A 22,414-nucleotide genomic window follows, 5' to 3' on the forward strand; every position below is an offset into this window, starting at 1 on the left:
GTGGCCAAAAAAAAAACACACACAAGACTGTGCTTAAGGGGCTCCCGTCCACTTCCCTGAGCAGTCAGACTACTCGCTGGGGTCCCTGGCTCACAGTCTCAGCCTCCTGCCTTGGAAGGCCACTCCGGAGGACTGGGCACTGCATCTCTGGCCTGGCTGGTGTGTGTGTTGTGCACTGCCTGCAGCTCACATTAGGATCTGTGACTTTTGCAGTGTGATTTGTTCATCCAGGAGGGGGCCCGCCTAGGAAGAACCCCCGCTGAAGTCGTTTCAACTTGTGACATCACGTTTGCCTGCGTGTCGGATCCAAAGGCAGCCAAGGACGTAAGGATCCCCTCCCTCCCCTCAGCGTCTCAGGTTGTGGCCGGGAAAACTGGCTGGCCTCCTCCCCTTCTCCCCTGAGCACTGAGTGAGTGTTTGCATTGGGGGAGGGGTGGGGCTGTGGATTTCCCATTTGGGGGCCATCTCCCATTGTGAAGGGTGTTTGCATAGATTGAATACAGACTTCTTTAATTCAGAACAATGAATGAAATTGACTAGGGTCCCTGAGGTCTGTGCTGAAGTGTGAAATGGTTCCTGACAGGCTCATGTATTCCTGTTGAGCTGGAAGCTTTGGTGTGCCTGTGGTCCATGTGACAAGTTCCTATGTTTAGCTGTGGCTGTATTTGTATGCTTTAGAAGTTCAAGTGCAGTAGTCATCTTGTTAAACTCATGACTGGACTAATCCAAGTAAATCCAAAGAAGTCAAAAAAAAAATAAATAGTGAGGTTCCATCTTTTCAATGGGAGGTTTTTAATAAAAAGAAACACACGTTCTTTTTGAAGATAAATGGGAGCATACCATAAATTCTCCTCTTTCCCTTGCTTATTTACATGCTCTTCCCTTTTGAGCCTTAATATTTAGCTTCTATTTGGGAAATGAACCAAAAAATCAGCAGGACACTGACCTTAGGTCTAAGGGGCTCCTGGGTGTCTGGCTGGGAGCCTGGGCTATTGCTTCTCCCTTGTGTCCCCACAGCTGGTGCTGGGCCCCAGTGGTGTGCTGCAAGGGATCCGCCCCGGGAAGTGCTACGTGGACATGTCAACAGTGGATGCTGACACAGTCACCGAGCTGGCCCAGGTAGCGGCCTCATTCAGGCTGGCCCTCCAGCATCCTTTCAGTTGGAGCCCAAGACCCAGGCTAACCATGCCAAAGTGTGGGCAACTTAGTTACTCTAGAGCCAAAGCCAGAGACTTTGGGACTAGCCTGTCTTTACTTTCTGCCTTCAAATCTACAGCCAGTCTGAGTGGCTGTGAAAGGAGACTTGTTTCCTGGCTGGGATGGGCATTGGGTCCTATAGCTGCCAGCCTCTCAGAAGCCGTCTAGGCTGCCAGCAGGGCCTTTTTGATTTAAGCAGCTTTCTACAGATACTAACAGAGTATTCCACCATGCTGAGCCACTGGGCCCAAGTGAGGGGGTGGTGATTTGTGGCCCACGTGCATTCTAAGGGTGGTTAAAATCAAGGTAGGACAGTATCTTTAGGAAGTGTGGTCGACCACGCCATTGGCATTTTCATGTTGGTTATAGTCTTTGGTCTTTGTGAGAAATGCCAAGTAAATGGGAGCCTATGAGGACACCCCAGCTTCTCTCTGTCTACTGCATGTGATTCAGGCACCTGGTGGAGGACAGTCTGCTGACCCTCCCATTGTCAGTCCAGCACCTTGGTACGGGCGTCAGCTTTGGGGCCTCGGCGTGGAGGGTCAAGTGCTCCTGCCCCAGTATGCTCCTTGCTTCCTGCCCAAGACCTTCATGAGAGGCAAGCCCTCCAGAAGCTGTGACTTTCCTTTCCAGGTGATTGTGTCCAGGGGGGGCCGCTTTCTGGAAGCCCCGGTCTCAGGGAATCAGCAGCTATCTAATGATGGGATGTTGGTGATCTTAGCGGCCGGAGACAGGGGCTTATATGAGGACTGCAGCAGCTGCTTCCAGGCAATGGGGAAGACCTCCTTCTTTCTAGGTAACATGCCTGCCCACCTGTCGGGCCACTTCAGGCCTGGAGGCTGGGTGGGCCACATCCCCTCTAGACCGCCCTGATGACACCATCAGTCCCACACGGCCTCTCTGCCTGGGGCCCCCGTGGGAAGGTTTCCTTTGACTTGCACAGTCAGTGCCTGGAAGGAGGAAGAGCCAGAAGGGTCAGAGCCAGTTCTGTCAGGGGCAGGTGAATGGGGCCTCCCCTGGGTGTAGAGGTGGGTCCAAGTAGGGGTGAGGGTGGGCAGAAAGTCCCTCCCCACGGGATTCTTGGGACCTGACCACGATTCTTTGCCCTGGGCAGGTGAGGTTGGCAACGCAGCTAAGATGATGCTGATCGTGAACATGGTCCAGGGGAGCTTCATGGCCACCATCGCTGAGGGGCTCACCCTGGCCCAAGTGACAGGCCAGTCCCAGCAGACACTCTTGGACATCCTCAATCAGGGACAGTTGGCCAGCATCTTCCTGGACCAGAAGTGCCAAAGTAAGTTGCCTTTGGCCTCTCTTTTTGCGTTTTAGTTTTGGTTGAAGCTGGGAACTGGGTCAGGCAGATGTCACAGAACAGTGTCTTCTTCAGGGGCTCATTGTGTGTGAATGATGCACCCACTCCAGTCAGTGCAGGCCCCCAGTCAGAGAGCATCCAGAGACATGGTAGATAGGATTTGGGGCTACAGGCTGGGAACTTGTCTCTTGGGTGTCCGAGGGGGAGGAAATGCTAGGTATTGACCCCTGACAGGACTCCAGGTGGTTTCTTATCTAGGATCCTTTCAGTTCTTCTGATGAATGACTTTCCCTCCTCAGATATCCTGCAAGGAAACTTTAAGCCTGATTTCTACCTGAAATACATTCAGAAGGATCTCCGTCTAGCCATTGCGCTGGGTGATGCCGTCAACCATCCGACTCCTATGGCAGCTGCAGCCAATGAGGTAACAGCAGGAGGCCTCGGTGCTAGTCCCAGCAGCCCTTCTTTGTTTCCCTTGCACTCCTCCCTCTGCTTACTTTGGCTTGGCTTGGCTCTGTGTCTAACCTCTCAAGGTGGAATCTTAGGTTGTTGATTTTAGACCTTCCTTTTCTAAGTATATTTCCTCCGAGGCATGCTTACTTCCCTGGGAGTTCTTCTTTGACCTGTGGATTATTTGTCAAATACAAATAAAAACCCTGAAGGGTTTCCTAGATACCTAATGGTTATTGATTTCTAATGTATCTTTGTGATCCAAAATAATATACTGCATATGGATTTTAACTCTTTGCATTGATTCAGACTTGTTTTTGTGGCTCAGCAGATGATCTGTCTTGGTGGGTGTGCCATGTTCACTTAAGAAGACTGCGTGTTCTGCAGTTGGGTGCTGTGTTCTGCACATATCAATTAGGTCGAGATGGTTGGTAGTATTTCTTCAGATTATCTTTACTGACCTTTTTCTCTAGTTCTTTCAGTTGCTAAGAAAGGGATGTTAAAATCTCCAGCTGTGATTATGGGATCATCTGTTTCTCCCTTTAATTCTGTCCATTTTGCTTGATGTCTTTGTTATTGGGCTCTTAGCCATTTATGACTGTTATGTCTTCCTGATGAATTTGCTCTTTCGTTATTAAGAAACATCCGTCTTGATCTTTGTCTTGAAGTCTGTTGTCTGATTTTCATATGGCTGTTGTAGCCTTCTTATGCTTACGGTTTCCATGTGATGTATTTTTTTCCATCCATTTACTTTCAATCTTTGTTTTAAAATTGTGTCTGTTGTAGACAGTCTATAATTGGGGCTTGCATTTTTATCCATTCTGACAGTGTCTGCCTATTAACTGGATTGTTTAGTCCTTAACATTTTTTTGAATGACGTTTATTAAGCACCTATGTAGGCACTTTTTGGAAACAGTTTTTTAGAAGTTCAGTTTTCTTAATCTGATAGAAGTATAAGCTTAAAAAAAAAAACAGCTGAGCAATATTTGTCTTTACCATAGAATTACAATAAAAACTACATTTTGGGCTTCCCTGGTGGTGCAGTTGTTAAGAATCTGCCTGCCAATGCAGGGGACACAGGTTCGAGCCCTGGTCCAGGAAGATCCCACACGCCGCGGAGCCTCTAAGCACGTGTGCCACAACTACTGAGCCTGTGCTCTAGAGCCCGTGAGCCACAACTACTGAAGCCCGCACGCCTAGAGCCCGTGCTCTGCAACAAGAGAAGCCACCGCAATGAGAAGCCCGCGCACTGCAACAACGAGTAGCCCCTGCTCGCCGCAGCCAGAGAAAAGCCCGCGCACAGCAACGAAGACCCAAAGCAGCCAAAAAATAAAATAATAAAATAAAATTTTAAAAAACTACATTTTGTGAAACACGTACATACATGAATCACACAGATTCATTTATTTTAGAGACTCTGTCTTCCAAGTGCTATAAGCTATATGCATTTTTATTCAAGTTAAATAGAGGTCTCAAGTGGCTTGTTCTGTAGAGACAAAGAAGAAGTAAAAATACACAGTACTGGGGAATTCCCTGGCGGTCCAGTGGTTAGGACTCCTTGCTTCCACTGCTGGAGGCCCAGGTTCCATCCCTGGTTGGGGAACTAAGGTCCCGCAAGCCGCACAGTGCAGCCAAAAATAAATAAATAAAAAAGACACAGTACTGTTCTTTTCAGACCTGCCTATTCATAGTTTATAATCTTCTGTCCTTGGATTCTGTGTCTCTGTCCTTCCTTCGTGTGTCTGAACATCTCAGAGTACTTGTTTCACTCTTCCAGTTTGCAGTACAATTTCAGGTTCCTCCTTTCTTACCTTCAGGTTCTCTCTTGGCAGTGGAATTCCTCGTGTGTTGTATAATTTTTCGTTGATCAGTTTGTTTGTAACTGTGGTTACTTCTGAAGGGTTCCATGGTGGCTTGTGTTGGGAGCACTTCTCTGTGAGGTGATTTCCACTTGCCTCTCCCGTGACTACAGGATTCGTTGGCTTGGAAACAGACATTTTGGTTAATTTCTTGATGCAGCACGGCACTTTCTGGCCACTGTTTGGAGTTCAGGATCTTGAGGTTAACTGGTCCATTAACATTTAGTCTTTGTCTTGAAGTCTATTGATATGTGGTTGGATTTAGAGCTACTCTTTTATCATTTGATTGCCATTTGTCCCCTCTGGCTTTTGTTTGTCTGTTCCTCCTTTCTTTTGGGATATCCCTTTTTTGGGATATTTGAATATATTTTAGAATTCCATTTTATTGGGACTTCCCTTGCGGTCCAGTGGTTAAGACTCCCAATGCAGGAGGCCCGGGTTTGATCCCTGGTCAGGGAACCAGATCTCACATGCCGCAGTGAAGATCCCGAGATCCTGTGTGCCACAACTAAAACCCAGCGCAGCCAAATAAATAAATAAATATTTTTTTAAATTCCATTTTATCTATTGGCTTTTTAACAGTGCATCATTTTTCTTTTGTCTTTGCTCTAAAGATTGCTATACGCATCCTATATTTCACATCCTAGATTAGACCTCTTTACATAAAATGTAGATCCATTTACCTCTCCCTCCCTCATCCTTTAAGGCAGGGTTTCTCAACCTGGGCACTATTGACATTTTGATGTGGGTGCTCTCTGGTGCACTGCAGGATTTTTAGCAGCATTCCTGTCCTCTACCCACTAGATGCCGGTTGCACCCCCTCAGTTCACAGAAGGTGTCTTCAGACATTACCAAATGTCACTCCAGGTGGGGAGCAAAATGACCCCAGGTTGAGAACCCCTGCTTTAGGGTACAAATGTCCTATGTGTTACATTTGTCTTTGTTTTAAAGCCACCATTGTCAGAATGTCTTGCTTTAAGTAGTCATATGTATTTTAAAGAAATTCAGAGAAAAAATAAGTTCATATTTCTCTAATTTACCATTTCCAGTGCTTTCCTTTCCTTTCTGAAGAATTGAATTTCTCTCTGGTATTGTTTTCCTTTCAGCTTGAAGAACTTGCTTTAGCATTTCCTGAATGCAGGTTTGCTGGCAGTGATTAGTTCTCTTTTATCTCAGAAGGTCTTTATTTAGTCTTCATTCTGAGTTGACAGCTACACCTGAGCTGTAGTGGACGTCATGTTTAGAAAAAGAAAAAAATGCAGCCGGCCAGCTGTGTGGGAGGAACCTGTGTCCAGCTGCATTTTTTCAACATGACTGGATGTTGTGCTGCCCTTGTTAAACGATGGCTTTTTAATTTTTCTCACACTCTTTCATATTCATCTAGTACCTTTGGGGTGGCTGTTAATTGCCAAGCACCATTCTAAGCTCTGGGGACACAGGGTGCAGCCCCTTCTTTTCCTTGTAGAGCTTACATTTTAATGGAAGGAGGCACAAAGTAAGCACATAAATGTTTAAACAAGTAAGAATTGCAGAAGGTTAGAATTATGAATAAAGTGGAACAGAGTAAAGGGATGGAGGTGTCTGGGTAAAGTGGTGCAGCTGCTGCTTCAGATGGGATGGTCAGGAAAGGCCTTGGAGCTGATTGGGAAGGAGCCTGCCAATGCTGAGGGAAGGACAGGGACAGTGGCCCAGAGAATAACGTGGGAAGTCCTTGGAGCAGGAAGGAACATGATTATAACTACTAACAGTGCTGAGCCCTGCCTCTGAGCACTTTACATTCCTCACTCCATTAATCCTCACAGTAACCCTGTTACCTTCTCCATAAAGTCAAGAAGCAGTGGTGGAGGCACAAAGAAACTGAGGCACTTTGTCCAAGGTTAGGCCAGTCAGTGTGGGATCCAAGAGTCACGCCCAGACAGCCTAGACTCCAGAAGCTGCCTACCTAACCACATCGAGAATCGCCTCTCGGAAGCAGATCTGTGTCTGTAAGTCAGCTTTGTGGCCAGACTAAGCCCATGTCATTTTTTTCCAGGTGTACAAAAGAGCCAAGGCACTGGACCAGTCTGACAATGACATGTCTGCCGTGTACCGAGCCTATATACACTAAGCCCTTGACCCCACCCCCACCTCCCATCTTCCCTCAGACCCCCTCTTCCTCACATGGAGTTGGGGTCCTGGGACTTAACTCTGGACCAGTCCACCTGTCTCCATCTTCTTTTTTACAGACTTTGAGACTTGCCATCAGCACAGCACACAGTGTCGCTCCTCCCCTGGAGGTCCTGGAGAGGGGAGGGGTGTCAGCAGGATTGGCCTGTGGGAAAGCTCTTGAGCTGGGCACCGGCCTTGGACTAGGTGGCTGTGTGTTCACACACACAAACACACACACACAGACACACACACAACCCACCATACTGGCTCTCGCCCCAGGATAGAAGCTGCCCAGAAACTGCTGCCTGGCTTTTTTTTTTCCCTTTTTCCAATCTGTCTTATCTCAAACCCCTTCCAGCTGAGGAACTAGAATCAGCAGTGAGAAGTGGAAGCTTTCCCACTGCTTCCCTCACAACGAAGAGGCTGTGGTTCTGTCCACTGTCCCCCACTGGATCCCACACAGAAAGAGGCTCTGGGCCAAGATGAGCCAGCAGACTGTAAACCGAGGGTCCCATGGGCCCTCCAACCTCAGGTGACCAGCTGATGAGGATTGTCATGTTTAAGCTACCAGTGTGCAACCAACTCTCCATAAATGCCTTTGTGAGCTGAAAAGGGATTGGCAGAGTCAAGCGAAGACAGGGCTCTGGCTTTCCAGGGAAAGCAGCAAACAGCCCGTCCCTAGGTGAGCTTCACAGAAGCCCTCTCCTCGCTGCTGTTCAGCACCTGCCCGGAAGTCACTGTCACTGTGGAGCCTGGGCTGGGATCAGACTTCCTTGCTTTGGTGTAAGGGTGCTCACTCCTCACCAGGCTGGGCTCACCAGGCTGTTGTAGTATTTGGATTTGCATTCCAGTCCTTGGGAAGGGGGTCCTGAGGGCCACCACTGAGGATTGAAGAGGGAGGGGGTATGTTTCCGTTACACCACAGACCCTTCACCTGGTTCTGAAGAGCCACTCTGACCCACATCCCCTCACAGCAGTCCCACCTTCTCCAGCCCATCCCTGCCTAAGTCCCCTGCATGCCCACCTCTCTCCATTCTCCTCCCCTCCCCCTTTTCCTCTCATGGAGACAGTATTGCTTTCTGTCTCTTCCTTCTTTGGTCCAGACCCAACCTGACCAACGATGACCATTTCTTAGGCTCAGCTCTTGAAACAGGAATGAGTGTCTGCACTTCAGCCAGCAGCTTGGTCTTCGGTGCTTTCAGGGTCCTGGGGTCTGTTGGGAGGGAAGAGGAGAACTAGGCCTGACTGAACCAGAGCTACCTGACCCTCAGAGGCAGATCTAAGACATCCTCAAGACCCTAGCATTTCTCCTTGGATAGGGGACCAGAAGGGCTTGGAATGTGGCATAAGAACAAGGAGAAGTTACCTAAAGGATGTCAATGTTTTCTCCCTCTGCATGGGTTGGATTTTCCAAAGTCACACCGCAGAAGGTCAGCAATTATAGTGAATATGTGATGATAAACATAACGAGGTGGCCACGCTGGTGTGGGGCCCCTCCCCCTCACAGCCTTGGCCCTTTTCCACTGATCGGAACCCAGGTCAGGGGATCTCAGAAGACGTGGGTGGAGGGCAGGGGAGATGCCCGTGGTTTTTGGCACAGTTGTTCATTTCACTGGGATTTTGAATTCTGTCTGAACACAAAGCTTGTGCTAGTCCTAGCTGGACACTGGGGGGTGGGGGTGGGGGAAGATGCTGTAATGAAACTGGTTAGTCAATGTTGTCTTAATATTGTTGACAATTCTGTAAAGTTACTTTTTATGAATATTTGTTTAAGCTATTTCACCTTTGTTTTGAAATCCTTCCCTTTTAAGGAGAAAATGTGACACTTGTGAAAAAGCTTGTAAGAAAGCCCCTCCACCACCACCCTTTTTTTTTCCTTTAAACCTTTAAATGACAAATCTTCTAGGTAATTAAGGTTGTGAATTTTTATTTTTGCTTTGTTTTTAATGAACATTTGTCTTTCAGAATAGGATTGTGTGATAATGTTTAAATGGCAAAAACAAAACATGATTTTGTGCAATTAACAAAAAGCTACTGCAAGCAAAATAAAAACGTTTCTTGTTAACACAACTGTGACCTTGGCGGTGGTCTGCGCCCAGACATCGAGCGCCGTGCGGTGGTGGGAGGGGTAGGGCCAGGCGTGGAGCGGAGCGGCGGCCTTTTCAGCACGGCGACGGGGCTGTAGGGTCCGCGCGTTCGTCCCTCCCGGACCGACGGAACTAGTGGGCCGGAGGCGAGATCGGGCGGAAACAAGGTTCCCCGTCGGCCAATCGCCGGGCGCGGCGAGAGCAAGCTATCGGGCCGGCCAATCGGTGAGTGCGCGCGGAGCAGGGCGCCCTATCAGGGCCGAGAAGGGGCGGGACGAGCAGCCCCGGCGCTCCGGCCCGAGAGTAGCGATGGATACGGCGCCGGAGTGCTTAGCGCCCGCGGCTGGTGCGGGTGGTGTCCCGGGCGAGCCGGAGCGGGCGGGTTCCGGGGCGCTCACAGCGTCGCGAGCTGGAGGCGGGGCGGGCGCCCGCGCAGCCAATCGGCGGCGGGGGGTGGGCCCGGGCGCGCCGGAGGACTGAGCGGCGAGCGGACGGCGGGCCGGTGACGGTCGCTGGGCAGCGAGCGGCGGCGATGGCGACCGTCATGGCAGCGACGGCGGCGGAGCGGGCGGTGCTGGTGAGGCGCGCGGGCGGGGTGGGGCGGGGTGGGACGGGGGCGGCGGACCCGGGCGGCTGACTGCGGGCCTGTCCCCGCAGGAGGAGGAGTTTCGCTGGCTATTGCACGACGAGGTGCACGCCGTGCTGAGGCAGCTGCAGGACATCCTCAAGGTAACGCGCTTTGAGGGCCTGTGCGGGCGCCCACCCTCCCTACCCTCCCCCAGCGCGGTTCCTTCCCCGGCCTCCCGCGGCTGCCGCCCGAGCGCCGACTGTGTACGCAACGCGCGGTGTTCAGACCAGGCCCTGCCCTCAGAGGACTTAGAGTCTCGTCGTGAGGCGGGCAGTAGCAGATAATTACCCAATTCCACAAGCAGTCCTGTGAGCGCGGCGGACCTGGATTGAGCCCGGGGGTCGGGGAAGGCCTCCTTTGAAATTGCCATTTAACCTCAGATCTGAAAGACCCAGCATTTTGATCTCAGCCAAGTACTCGATCTCTCTGGGCCTCCCCTTTGCAAAAAGAAGATACTAGTACCGGCCTCAGGGCTGTTGTGATTTAAAAAAAGCCAATAGAATCACAAAAAAATGTCCAGGCAGTGCCTGGTAAAGCCAAAATTGCAGGTTGCCATGACTACTGTCTCCCCTGACTTTGCTCCCCACTTCCAAACCTTACCCAAGCCAGGAGGGTATCTCTCTGTGTTCTCTCTCCCGGGTTGGGCACACAGTAAGCTCCCAGGGAGTGTGGAAGGAGCAGGTATCTGGCTCAGGCAGGACCTGAAACTCAGGCTGTGGGGGAGGGGCCCTAGGAGTGGGGCTTCTGGACACATGGCTAGGCTGGAGTGGGTGAACTCTACCCCATTCCCCTCTGCCCCGCAGGAGGCCTCTCTCCGCTTCACTCTGCCGGGCTCAGGCACCGAGGGGCCCACAAAGCAGGAGAACTTCATCCTGGGCAGCTGTGGGTGAGCCTGGGCTGGGTTGGGGGACGGGCCCTTGGGGAGGGGGGACACTTGGGATACCCTCTAGGACAGGTGGCACGGCCCTGCCCTGCAGACTGATTTCAGCTCCAACGTCCAGAGGGTATGCAGTGGGACAGGCTGGACCATCCTGTGACAGCCAGCGACAGCCTGTTGGGAGGATGGGGTGGTGGGAGGGGCAGCTGCAGGCGCTGCTCTGACTCCCACGTGTTGTAGCACAGACCAGGTGAAGGGCGTGCTGACTCTGCAAGGGGATGCACTGAGCCAGGCGGTGAGTTTCCCGGCCCCTCTCCCCTTCCCATGCTGCCACAGGACCCAGTGGGGAAGAGCATGGGGGCCTCCTGCTTATCCCAGCTCTGCCGCCAGCCAGCTGTGTGACTCTAGGCAGGATCCTTGACCTCTCTGGGCCTCAGTTTCCTTGTTTGTAAAATGACACCCTCCCTAACCCGCTCATGAGATTGGTGTGTGGCTTCAGTGACAGGTGCAGGAAGTGGGGAGGAATGCTTTGCACACAGTGCTACCTGGCCCTACCTGGATTCTGGGCCCCAGGAAGCGTGGGCCTTGGCAGGATTAGGCTGGCCCCAGATCAAAGTGCAATCAGCCAACATCTGAGCTCCAGCTGCACTTGACCCTGTGGCAGGTGCCAAGGCCTGGGGGAAGGTCCCTCTCCTCGGGTGGGCATTCCGTCCCTTGGCATGTACACGTGTTTCCCATTTGCCCACAACTACACGCTTCCTCCCAGACGAAGCCGCCTTCCCCTTTCTTGGCTCTTTTCCCTTTCACTTCTCGTGGTTCCTCTTGGGCCTGAGTTCCTGTTTCCTGACCTCCCTGTTCACTCCCCAAATGGCCAGGGTGTTGAGAGGCCCTTTGCCCCATATAGTGGCTGTGGCCTGAGCCACCGTACACACCCCGTTTCTGCCCCCGGCTCAAGGGCTCAGAGTGGCCAAAAGCAGGAGGGCATCCTTCTGCCCAGCTTATCCCGCTCTTGCCCATCAGGACGTGAACCTGAAGATGCCCAGGAACAACCAGCTGCTGCACTTTGCCTTCAGGGAGGACAAGCAGTGGAAGCTGCAGCAGGTAACCGGGCCCTTCCCCAGCCAGGGCTCAGGGGCACAAGGGCAGGCAGGGGCAGTTCCTTGCAGCGCTGAAGCCTCCTGGGCTGGCCACTGTGGGGACCTGCAGCCGCAGCAGGCTTGGGAAGGTGTTTACTAGCAGCACAGCTGTGGTGGGCAGTGCCTGGTCTCCTAGCCTGTCCTATGTGTAGGCCCCCAGCCCAGCGGGAGCTACAGGGATGCCCTGAACAAGTCAGTCCCTGCCCAGAGCTTCCAGGGGCTTCCCCTGGCTCTTGGAGACCAAGTCCATGCTTCCTAACAGCACCTGTGTGATTGGGCCTGGCTTCTGCCCCCTCCCTCTCTCCTCTCACTGGCCACCAGCTGTTTCCACCTCAGGGCCTTTGCTCGGGCTTGTCCCTCTGCCTGGAGTCCACTCCCTCAGCTTTTCTCATCACGCGAGCGTCAGCTCAAGAGTCGCTTCCCTGGAGCCTCTCCCTCACCACCCTCATCACCCTGTTTGTTTCCTTGTGCAAGTTGCACAGTCTGTTACCTTGTGCCTTTGCTCTATTATCCTCTGTCCTCCTTTGGAAAGTGAGCCACATGAGGCCAGGGACCAAGCCTGACTCACAGCACCCAGCCAGGGCCTGGCCCGCAGGCGGCACCCACCCTGCCCCTCCTAGGAGGATAGGCCCTCAGGGTGGGGGCCCGTAGGCTGGGGCCCCCAGGGACCGTGGCTGCTGTGAACCTGGCTCCTCCCCCTGCCGAGGCCCAGCCCACTAACTGCTCATTGGGTGCTGTTTTTAGATCCAGGACGCCAGGAACCACGTGAGCCAAGCCATTTACCTCCTTACCAACAGGGACGAGAGCTACCAGTTCAGGACAGGAGCAGAGGTCCTCAAGGTGAGCTGCCCGCAGGGATGGGAGAGCCAGGTTCCCTGACCTCTGACTGGGCCCCTGGAGAGCTCTGCCCCCACATTCTCAGGTGTAGCCGATGGTTGACCCTTCACCTCTCAGTGTATACATGTCCATCCAGCCACAGTTGAAAGGCTCACAGCCCAGGCTCCAGAAACAGACCTGGGCTCTGATCCCAGGGCCCCCACTATGAGTTGTGCAACCTCAAGTCACTTACTTAGCTATTCTGTGCCTCAATAGCCTCACCTGTAAAAGGGGGACAAGCTGTAGTGACTGCCAATCGTGATGATGCAGGTAAAGTGGCCTCTAGTAAGCGCTCGGTAAGCAGAAGCTACAGGTTTTAGTACCAGCAACAGAAAAACTTTTGTAATTAACAAAGTGAATTCATGTGGTGTGGAGGGACAAGATGCGCTCAGATGCCCTGAGTTCGTGCTTTAGCTCTGCCCCTGACTTGCTGTGTGTCCTCAGGTGGTTCACCTATCCTCTCTGGACCTCATGAAAATTTGAAACCCGATGGACTAAGGTCTCTCTCAGAACTGTGACCACCCTCTGGGGTGTAATGTGCAGCCCCCATGCCTCCACCCAGTAATTCTGCCTTTCCTTGGAGCCAGGTGACCCCAGCACCATGGCAACAGCTGGATGAAGAGCTGGAAGCAGTGGAAACTGGGGCTCTGAGTTCGGGCCAAAGCTTTGCTCCTTGGCAAAGGGAAGGGATGAGTGCAGATGGTTCCACCGTTCCCTAGCTGTGTGACCATAACCCTTTGGAGCCGCAGTTTCCTCACCTGTGAAAATGGGGCTGGTGTCCACCATAAGGCCTCAACTTAGCCATCCCAGTTGTTCCTTGAGGAAACCCTCCCTGGCTCCTTGCACCCAAGCTGAATTAGGATCCCTTCTTCTAAGCTCCTTCATTGCCTGTACCCTCATCCACAACGCCCTCGTGCCCCTGGGACTAACTTCTGGGATCTTCTATTCCCCATTGGACCAATACCCAGGATCCCACGCAGTACAACCTTTCGTCCTGCCCCTGACCCCCAGCTGGAGCCCAATTACCTGCATCTTTAACAAGCCCCCTGCTGCAGGGGTTCGGGCCCTGAGACTGTGACCTCCAGGGAAGGAGCTAGGAGCTACCATAACTTTGTTGCTACTGACACGGGGGTGGGGAAGGGGAGGGGATCAGGACCAGGCCCAGGCCCCACTGCCCTCACAGCAGCTATGACCAGCCCCCTTCCTCCAGCTGATGGATGCCGTGATGCTGCAGCTGACCAGAGCCCGAAACCGGCTCACCACTCCAGCCACCCTCACTCTGCCTGAGATCGCTGCCAGCGGCCTCACGGTCAGTGGTGCCTCAGGCTGGCCCCTGTTCCAGGAGAGGCGGTCCCCACAGAGGGGCCCAGCTCGTGCCCGGGAGGGACACGGGTGCCAGGAGGTCCCGCAAGCCCCAAATTGCCGACAGAGTCCTATTGCAGTTTTCTGGGATGGGGTCCTTGGCTTCCATTCTGTGTCCCCCAGATACGTACCCCCCTGATCTGGATCAGTGGGTCCCAAGGCCAGTGGTGCAGGAGGCTATCTGGGGTACCTGAGAAGACACTGGAAACCCCAGTCCATGGGATGGGGACTGGGAGTCCCCGGGGTGGTTGGAGGGGCGGGCGTGGGATGTGCCTGCTCAGCACCACCCCCCCACAGCGGATGTTCGCCCCCGCCCTGCCTTCCGACCTGCTGGTCAACGTCTACATCAGCCTCAACAAGCTCTGCCTCACCGTGTACCAGCTGCACGCCCTGCAGCCCAATTCCACCAAGGTGAGCACCCCACCGACCCCGCCCCAGCCCGCCCCAGGCCCCAGGCCTGACCCAGTCTGATGATGTTCTGCCTAGAACTTCCGCCCAGCTGGAGGTGCCGTGCTTCACAGCCCCGGGGCCATGTTGTAAGTAAGCTGCCTGGGAGGGCTCCCTGGAGCGCCCTTGCCCGTCTGCGCCTCAGGGGATGGGGTTCTGGCCAGCTGAACTGCCCTCAGGGACCCTCCCATCTCCCCGCAGCGAGTGGGGTGCACAGCGTCTGGAGGTGAGCCACGTGCACAAGGTGGAGTGTGTGATCCCGTGGCTGAACGATGCCCTCGTCTTCTTTACCGTCTCCCTGCAGCTCTGCCAGCAGCTCAAGGATAAGGTGGGGACATGGGGGGTCAGGGCTGGGCTGGGCCTCACGCAGATTAGGCCAGCCAAACAGCAGGTTGTTTAGCCCCTTCTTTTTTTGAGCGGCACACCTCTAAAGCGCCCCCTAATCTTAGGGTCTGTCATACCCTCTGCACACCCCAAACAGGTGGGCCATGGTGTTGCTTGGCAACAGTATCCTCTTCCTGACACATGGCCCTTGGATGACCTTCAAATCTCACCTGGGTCACAGAGGGTGCAGCAGGGGCCAGATCCCCTAGCACCACCACTCACCATGTCCCCCCATCTCCCTCCTTCCCCAGATCTCCGTGTTCTCCAGCTACTGGAGCTACAGGCCTTTCTGAACAGAGCGCCCAAGAGCCTGTCCCCCTGGGAATGGCCCCTGCCCAGGGAGTCACTGTTCCACACACACACACGCACACACACGCACCCACACACACAAAGTGCCAGCCAGAGCTCGGCACTGTGGGCTATTTATTTCCCTCTTCACCCTGCCCTGCCTGTCACATCTGCACAGATGGGACTGAACACTGGACCCACTGCGAGGAAGGGACACTGGCTGGCGTGCTTTTTGTTTTGAATGGGGGAGGTCAGGAAGGCGGAGCTTGGAGGCAGCCTATAGTCCAAGCCCTGCCCTCCCCCCAAGGCAGGAACCTTTGGACTCAGGCTGAGGCCAGGCCCAGGGCTCTCCTTCCTCCCCTCTTCGCAGCCTGTCCTCCAGGATGGCAAGGGGCAGTCACACACCCCCTCCCACTGGAGCCTGAGGAGTGGATGGTGGCCCTAAGCTCTGAGTTGGGAGGGAAGGAGGACAGAAGCTGCCCACCATGAGCTGTAGTGCCCTTGACTGTATTCTCGGCAACCCTGGCAGGGCCTTCAAGAAATAAAGATCATCCAACTTTGCCTGGAGCCCTTCTGTCTGTCTGTCTGTCTGAGTAGGGACCTGGCCAGGGGTCCCCGATAGTCAGGAGCTGGGCCGAGTACCCAGTGACTGAACCCCTGGCCTCCGAGGGTCCAAATGGGATGGTGAATGGGCAGCCGCTGGGTGGCTGCAGCACGTCACCCGAGGTCTCCTGGTGACAGTCATGCCATCTGAAGGTTGTGAGGGACACAGGGGGCATCTGGATGAAGCAGTGGGGGCCTACACTGCCCACCCTGATGGGAGGCTCGGAATACACTCCAGACTCAGGCTTTGGCTGAACAAGGCATTGTTATTGCTGCTCAGCAGGACAAAAGCAGGGGAGCAAGGACTCTCCACATTAAGGCTCCAGGGCAAGGTTATCAAATCCCCCGGCGAGTTTCTGCAAGAGAGGCACAGAGGAGCTGGTGGCTTCACTCCTCGGCCCCCGGCCCACCCCACCCCATCAGGCCTGGCCCTGGTGCTCCGGGCTCACCTTCCGGGACCTGGAGGAGCGGCTTTGGCAGCAGCCACAGCAGCAGCAATGGATGCAGACGACAAGCAGCAGGAGCGCCACGACGCCTGCGGGCAGGATGGGTATCCAGATATAGCCCTCGGCCTGGGAGGCTGCCGGGAGCCAGAGGCCAAGCCACACTCACCGAGGAAGACGAGGAAGATGATGAAGGCACCAGTGTCCCACTTGGACTGGAACAGCTGGTGGCTCCACAGTTTCCCCAGCACTTGCTGGGCTTTGGCGCTCAGCTCCTGCTCCACATCCTCCGTTAAGGCCATCTCAGCTGGATGGTCCTGGGCACCGCCTGCTCCAGCCCCCCAGAGGGCCACCTCAGAACCCTGGGCTCCTCTGGGGCTGCCGCATCCCTGCCCCCTTGCAGTGCAGCCCTGGCCCTGCCCTCCCACACCGCCCCTCTTGGCCCCAGCCCCTACCCCAGCCTCTCTTCCACTTCTCTCCTGGCCCTGGCCTGAGCAATCTCCTCCCCGCCCACTCCCCCCAGCAGCCCCACCCCTGGGCCCCCACCTGCCTTGGAAATCTCCCAGCCAAGCAGGTACTAGGTCCTGGGAATACAGACTACTTCCTGATTCCGGGTCTACACCACCTGAGGCCTTGGCAACCAGCCCCGCCCCCTACCAGTCCGCCAGGGCCAGTGGGGGTGCCGACGGAGCTCAGGTGAGGGCGGGGCCTGTGCCCCGCGAGTCTACCTCCTGCCTCCCAACCTCAGCAGGTGCGGCGCGGAAGGAGGAGGCCACAGGCCTCTTGGCCTCTTCATTCCAGGGGTTTTTCACTTTTTCTCAATAGACCAGACAGCCAACCTGGAACACAGCAGACACTCAGCCGCTGTTGCCTTCATGAATGAAGAAAAGACACAAGAAAAATGGTGGCAGGTCGGAAGGAGGGAGGGAGGTGAAAAAGAAGAAAGGAGGGGAGGGGAGGGAGAAGATGTTTCTGTTCCACCGCCCTTGCCTGGGCAGTGACTGTGTGCCTGGCAGCGCAGCAGCAGCCTTTGGGGTCCTTCTCTATTCTAATCCTCACAGTGACGCTTGTGAGACGATGGTTATGGTCGCTCAAATGAGCTCTCTCCCCAGAACTTGGAGTCCAGGGCCCCTGACACGGCACCTGGAGCTGCCTCGCCTCCCCCCTTACCCCCAGAGCAGGGACCAGGCCTGCTAGGCCCTGGGGACCGGCTGTAAATCAGGTGGACACACCTTCTTGTCTTTGTGGGGCTTACGGTCTCACTGGGAAAACATGTTGGCTAATGTTAGGCTCTGTGCCTGATGCTATACAGGCACACTTTTCTTTACTGCACTTCACAGATGTTGCATTTTTGATAAATTTAAGGTTTGTAGAACCTTGAGGTGAGCAAGTCTATCGGTACCATTTTCCAGCAGCATTTGGAAACTTTCATTTTTATTATATCTGTTACGGCAATCTGTGAGGGGTGATCTTTGATGTTATTATTGTAATTATTTTGGCATTTTTTAGCAAAGTATTTTTTAGTCAAGGTACGTACGTTGTCTTTTTTAGACACAATGCTGTTGTCCACTTAATAGACTACAGTATAGTGTAAACAACTTTTACATGCACTGGAAAAGCCGTGTGACTCGTTTTTTTGCAATATTCACTTTATTGTGGTGGTCTGGAACTGGACCCACAATATCCCTGACGGATGCGTGTACCTAATGTATTCCTCATGGCAATCCTAAAGTGGGTATTATTGCTATTCCCATTTTACAGATGTGAAAACTGAGGCCTTGAGAAGTTCAGCAACTAGCTCAGGTCACACATGTATTCATTTCCTGTTCTTGCTATAACATACTACCATAAACTTAGTGGCTTAAAACAATTCAAGTTTATTGTCTTACAGTTCTGGAGGTCAGAGTCTAAAATGAGTGGGCAGGGCTGTGTTCCTCCTGAAAGTCCCAGGGGAGAATCAATGCCTCAGCTTTTTTTTTTTCTTTTAATTAATTTAATTTATTTATTTTTGGCTGCATTGGGTTTTCGCTGCTGCGCGCAGGCTTTCTCCAGTTGCAGCAAGCGGGGGCTACTTTTTATTGCGGTACATGGGCTTCTCATTGTGGTGGCTTCTCTCGTTGCGGAGCATGGGCTCTAGGCGCGCTGGTTTCAGTAGTTGTGGCAGTCGGGCTCAGCAGTTGTGGCTTGCGGGCTCAGTAGTTGTGACGCACGGGCTTAGTTGCTCCACAGTATGTGGGATCTTCCCGGACCAGGGATCCAACCTGTGTCCCCTGCATGGGCAAGTGGATTCTTTTTTTTTTTTAACATCTTTATTGGAGTATAATTGCTTTACATTGTTGTGTTAGTCTCTACTGTACAACAAAGTGAATCAGCCACACGCATATTTATATCCCCATGTCCCCTCCCTCTTGCGTCTCCCTCCCACCCTCCCTATCCCACCCCTCTAGGTGGTCACAGAGCACGGAGCTGATCTCCCTGTGCTGTGCAGCTGCTTCCCACTAGCTATCTATCTTACATTTGGTCGTGTATATATGTCAGTGCTACTCTCTCACTTTGTCCCAGCTTACCCTTCCCCCTCCCTGTGTCCTTAAGTCTACTCTCTATGTCTGCGTCTTTACTCCTGTCCTGCCCCTAGGTTCTTCAGAACCTTTTTTTCTTTAGATTCCATATATATGTTAGCATACGGTATTTGTTTTTCTCTTTCTGACTTACTTCACTCTGTATGACAGATTCCACATCCGTCCATCTCACTACAAATAACTCAATTTCATTTCGTTTTATGGCTGAGTAATATTCCATTGTATATATGTGGCAGGCAGATTCTTAACCACTGCGCCACCAGGGAAGTCCCAGTTCCAGCTTCTAGAGGCCACCCACCCACATTCCTTTGTTCATGCCCCACCCCCATCACTTCCACTTCTGCTTCCATCCTCACACCTTCTCTGGCTCTGTTCTTCCTGCCTCCCTCTTATAAGGACCACTGTGATTACACTGGCCCACAGGATAATCTCCCCATCAGAATCCTTAATCACATCTGCAAAGTCCCTTTTGCCACATAAGGTGACATATTCACAGGTTCCCAGGGATTCAGATGGGAACTCTTTGGGCACCATGATTTTTCCAGCCACACCTAGTGAGCAGAGAAGTCTGAACTGGAACCCAGGCGTCAAATCCCAGAGCCCTTGGCCACCATGTAATACAGTCTGCTGTGCTGGGATCCCCATCTTACACCCTCCATCCCCTCCATTCCTGTTCTGAGATCTCAGATTCCTGTTGCCCAGGGAGGGTAACTTTGAAATGACTGTTCTGTTGCAAAAGGGGGTAGAGACGCAGCCACTGGGGAAAACGGTCCCTTGAAAAGTTACACATAGTCTTATCATAAGACCCAATGATTCCACTCCTAGATATATATACCCAAGAGATTAAATCATGTCCGCGCTGAAACTTGTACACAAATGTTCACAGCAGCAGTTTTCATAATAGCCAAAAAGTGAAAACACCCCAAAATATCCACAAACTGATGAATGAATAAACACACTATGGTCTCTCCGTGTGGTGAAATATTACTCAGCCATGAAAAGGAACAAAGCACTAACACATGCTGCAAAGTGGATGAACCTTGAAAACATGATGCTGAGTGAAAGAAGGACAAAAGGCCACATAATATGTGACTCCATTTATATGAAATGTCCAGAATAGTCAAATCCATAGAGACAGAAAGTAGTGTTTGCCAGGGGCAGGGGGATGGGGATAGGGTGCTTAGTGGTAATGGAATTTCCTTTAGGGGTGACGAACATGTCTTGGAACTAGGTAGCAGTGGTAGATTTGCAACATTGTGAACATATACTAAATGCCACTGATCTGTTCACGTTAAAATGGCTAGCAGTTAATTTTTATGTTCTGTGAATTTTACCTCAATTGAAAAAAAAAAGCGGGGAGGGGGGATGGTTTAACGACTGCGGCCCCTGCCCACCCCTTGGCTTGGCCGAGTGGGCAGGAGCCAGTCCTCTCCTCTCCCCACTGACCCTCAGTCTTCCTGTCCAGACGCCCAGGTGCCTCGTTTCTTATTTATTCTCATTAAAGAAAATCTGGGATATTCCAAGTCATTAAAAGACAAAAAGCACCTATAGAGCCCCTTGGACCTAAGCAGAGCAATGATGGGATAGAGGCCATGGCAGGCTGCATTTCAGGCCAGTCAGACCTCGAACTCGGATCTTGCTCCCAGCCCTTAACACCCACCCGTGTGTGACCGGAGGCCCACCCCTTGACCCCTCTCTGCCTCAGTTTCCTCATCTGTAAAGTGGGTGTATGGAGAGTATCCCCCTCCTCAGGCTGCTGAGGATTGAATGAAATAATTGATGTAGGGCTTCCCTGGTGGTGCAGTGGTTGAGAGTCTGCCTGCCGATGCAGGGGACACGGGTTTGTGCCCCGGTCCGGGAAGATCCCACATGCTGTGGAGCGACTGGGCCCGTGAGCCATGGTCGCTGGACCTGCGCGTCCGGAGCCTGTGCTCCACAACGGGAGAGGCCACAACAGTGAGAGGCCCGCGTACTGCAAAGCAAAAAAAACAACAACAACAAAAAAAGAAATAATTGATGTAAACACTCCCTTGGCACAATGAATGCACTAAATGGTCGTGTATTACTCTCACCCAACCTGTGGGTACGATTCCCTCCAGTCTTGATTCTTCGGATACACTGGGTTCACCTGCCATCCACACTCTGATTGCTTTACCTTTGGCTTTCCCCAGTCCACATGGCCAAGAGCGCCTTGAATGGTCCTGCTTTCTGCAGACCTGATCCTCCCGTCTGCAGTCCCTGTGGGCATCTTCCCCCCACGTTTCCAGACTCCTACATCACTCACGTGTGACACCTCTCCTGGAGAAAGTGTTTTCTGGGCATAGAGGCTTGTTTCCTTAGGAGACATTCCCAGAGACGGAATCTCCTCCCGTGCAAGGTGGGTCTCCGTGTCAGCAGCGCTGTTTGGTCATCCGCACAGAACGTTCTCATCTGCATTGATGAGGAGGCCAGCCTTGCCATGTCCCTCAAGAGCTGTGGCGTAGCTTGAGAGAGTTCTCCAGCAGGAATGGCACGCGTTCAGGGCAGGCTCTGCCCAGGGCCCTGCCCAGCCCCACTCCTGGCCTCCAAGCCTGGAAAGTGAAGTTTAAGCCTCTGTCTTCAGATGTGTAGAAAGTGGGGGAGCAGAAGGGCATGGGCAGGGAGGGACAGAGGCTGCTGGGGCTCAGGACAGGAGCTGAGCAGATCGGGCAGAGTTGCTGAGTCCTGGTGGGCAGAGTGGGGGCGGCAAACCACCACCTGCTTTTCGTAAATAGTCTGACACGCAGCCACTCCCGTCCATCTACTTGTGGCTGCTTTCCCACTGCAACGGCAGAGCCGAAGAGTAGTTGCAACAGAGATCTTATGATTGGCAAAACTTAAAATCTATACTATCTGGCCTTTTACAGAAAACATTTGCCAACATCTGAGACAGAGGATTGCTTAGGGCTTGCAAACTCAGGTGCCAGGAAACAGGTGAGAACGAAATAACTGAGTGAGATGAACTTGGTATAGGAAACATCTTATTAGGGAGACATTAGGGAGGGGTGAGGACTCTGGCAAACTGGAGAGCACGTAGCCCATCTAAAGGGGGCAGCTAGGGAGTTCCCGGGTGATCCAGTGGTTAGGACTTCGCACTTTCACTGCCAGGGCCCGGGGTTCAATCCCTGGTCAGCAAACTAAGATCCTGCAAGCTGCGTGACGTGGCCAAAAAATAAATTTAAAAAAAAGAAAAGAGGGCAGCTTGTGTCAGCTGTAGGCTGGACCCAGAGTTGCCAAGGCTTATAATCTCTAAAATACACCAGAAATCTAGAGCTTTGTGTGAACAAGAAAAGAGGCCGCAGAGGGTGAGCATGTGGACACAGATCCCAGCCCTGCCACTTCCTCACTGTGTGACCTTGAACCACTCACTGGACTCTCTGATCTGTAAACTGAGGGGTAGTAACAGCACTTACTTCACAGGGCTCTGATGATTATTAACAAGTTAACATCCTAGGGCTCCTAAAACAGTGTTGTGCACAGACAAAACTCTGGCTATATTGGCAATTTAAAACACTACAATGCCGACAATGGACGGACCAAAGAAAACACATGGATGTTGTACTTTCTGGCCATGGGTCACAGGTTTGCTTCCCCAACAGAGTGGTTAAGGGGCATGAACTTGGAAGCAGAGGGACTGGCTGCTGCCCAGAGCTGCCACTTACAGCTAAGTGACCTTGGGCAAAGGTGCTTCCCCGGGGCGGGGGCAGGGGGTTCCTGTCT

At 52.8% G+C, this 22,414-nt stretch overlaps 3 protein-coding genes across 7 annotated transcripts in view; 2 read left to right on the top strand and 1 right to left on the bottom strand.

Moving 5' to 3' along the window:
• The window catches only part of GLYR1 (glyoxylate reductase 1 homolog), a 36,094-nt gene extending 27,380 nt beyond the window's left edge, over positions 1 to 8,714 (top strand). Inside the window, exons 11-16 of one of the 3 annotated variants that reach the window (XM_081257012.1) lie at positions 214 to 324; positions 1,018 to 1,119; positions 1,831 to 1,993; positions 2,312 to 2,491; positions 2,809 to 2,933; positions 6,851 to 8,714. In XM_081257012.1, coding sequence (XP_081113138.1) covers positions 214 to 324; positions 1,018 to 1,119; positions 1,831 to 1,993; positions 2,312 to 2,491; positions 2,809 to 2,933; positions 6,851 to 6,925 — 756 coding nt within the window. In that variant the 3' untranslated portion in view covers positions 6,926 to 8,714. The remainder of the gene's footprint in view (positions 1 to 213; positions 325 to 1,017; positions 1,120 to 1,830; positions 1,994 to 2,311; positions 2,492 to 2,808; positions 2,934 to 6,850) is intronic. The other 2 variants (XM_081257013.1, XM_081257014.1) reach the window with 2 other exon arrangements.
• A 645-nt stretch (positions 8,715 to 9,359) lies between these two features.
• On the top strand, positions 9,360 to 15,618 carry ROGDI (rogdi atypical leucine zipper). 3 transcript variants are annotated; one of them, XM_081257669.1, is made up of 11 exons: positions 9,494 to 9,630; positions 9,711 to 9,782; positions 10,485 to 10,567; positions 10,799 to 10,853; positions 11,579 to 11,659; positions 12,439 to 12,534; positions 13,781 to 13,879; positions 14,230 to 14,343; positions 14,419 to 14,468; positions 14,581 to 14,707; positions 15,015 to 15,618. In XM_081257669.1, exons 1-11 carry the CDS (start codon positions 9,586 to 9,588, stop codon positions 15,054 to 15,056), a joined length of 864 nt encoding a protein of 287 aa, XP_081113795.1. In that variant the 5' UTR covers positions 9,494 to 9,585; the 3' UTR covers positions 15,057 to 15,618. The 3 variants fall into 3 exon arrangements, with proteins under 3 accessions (XP_081113797.1, XP_081113796.1, XP_081113795.1); XM_081257671.1 differs by lacking the exon at positions 13,781 to 13,879 and having other exon boundaries at positions 9,360 to 9,630; positions 10,804 to 10,853; XM_081257670.1 differs by lacking the exon at positions 13,781 to 13,879 and having other exon boundaries at positions 9,365 to 9,630.
• A 350-nt stretch (positions 15,619 to 15,968) lies between these two features.
• On the bottom strand, positions 15,969 to 16,687 carry SMIM22 (small integral membrane protein 22; the record flags this gene model as incomplete). Its single annotated transcript, XM_081255167.1, has 4 exons — positions 16,648 to 16,687; positions 16,267 to 16,425; positions 16,104 to 16,189; positions 15,969 to 16,010 (listed from the first exon to the last, which is right to left on the bottom strand). The coding sequence occupies exons 2-4, from the start codon at positions 16,397 to 16,399 to the stop codon at positions 15,969 to 15,971; spliced, it is 261 nt and encodes an 86-aa protein (XP_081111293.1). The 5' UTR covers positions 16,400 to 16,425; positions 16,648 to 16,687.
• Positions 16,688 to 22,414: the final 5,727 nt, after the last annotated feature.

Source organism: Mesoplodon bidens, assembly GCF_964165515.1.
Source record: "Mesoplodon bidens genome assembly, chromosome: 15".
Taxonomy (NCBI): Eukaryota; Metazoa; Chordata; class Mammalia; order Artiodactyla; family Ziphiidae; genus Mesoplodon; species Mesoplodon bidens.

Excerpts from the sequence above, each read along its gene's own strand:
- ROGDI (XM_081257669.1), top strand. The coding sequence starts at position 9,586 with ATGGCGACCGTCATGGCAGCGACGGCGGCGGAGCGGGCGGTGCTG. Across the intron at positions 9,631-9,710 it reads CGGCGGAGCGGGCGGTGCTG|GAGGAGGAGTTTCGCTGGCT; the intron begins GTGAGGCGCGCG and ends CTGTCCCCGCAG. Across the intron at positions 10,854-11,578 it reads GGGATGCACTGAGCCAGGCG|GACGTGAACCTGAAGATGCC; the intron begins GTGAGTTTCCCG and ends CTTGCCCATCAG.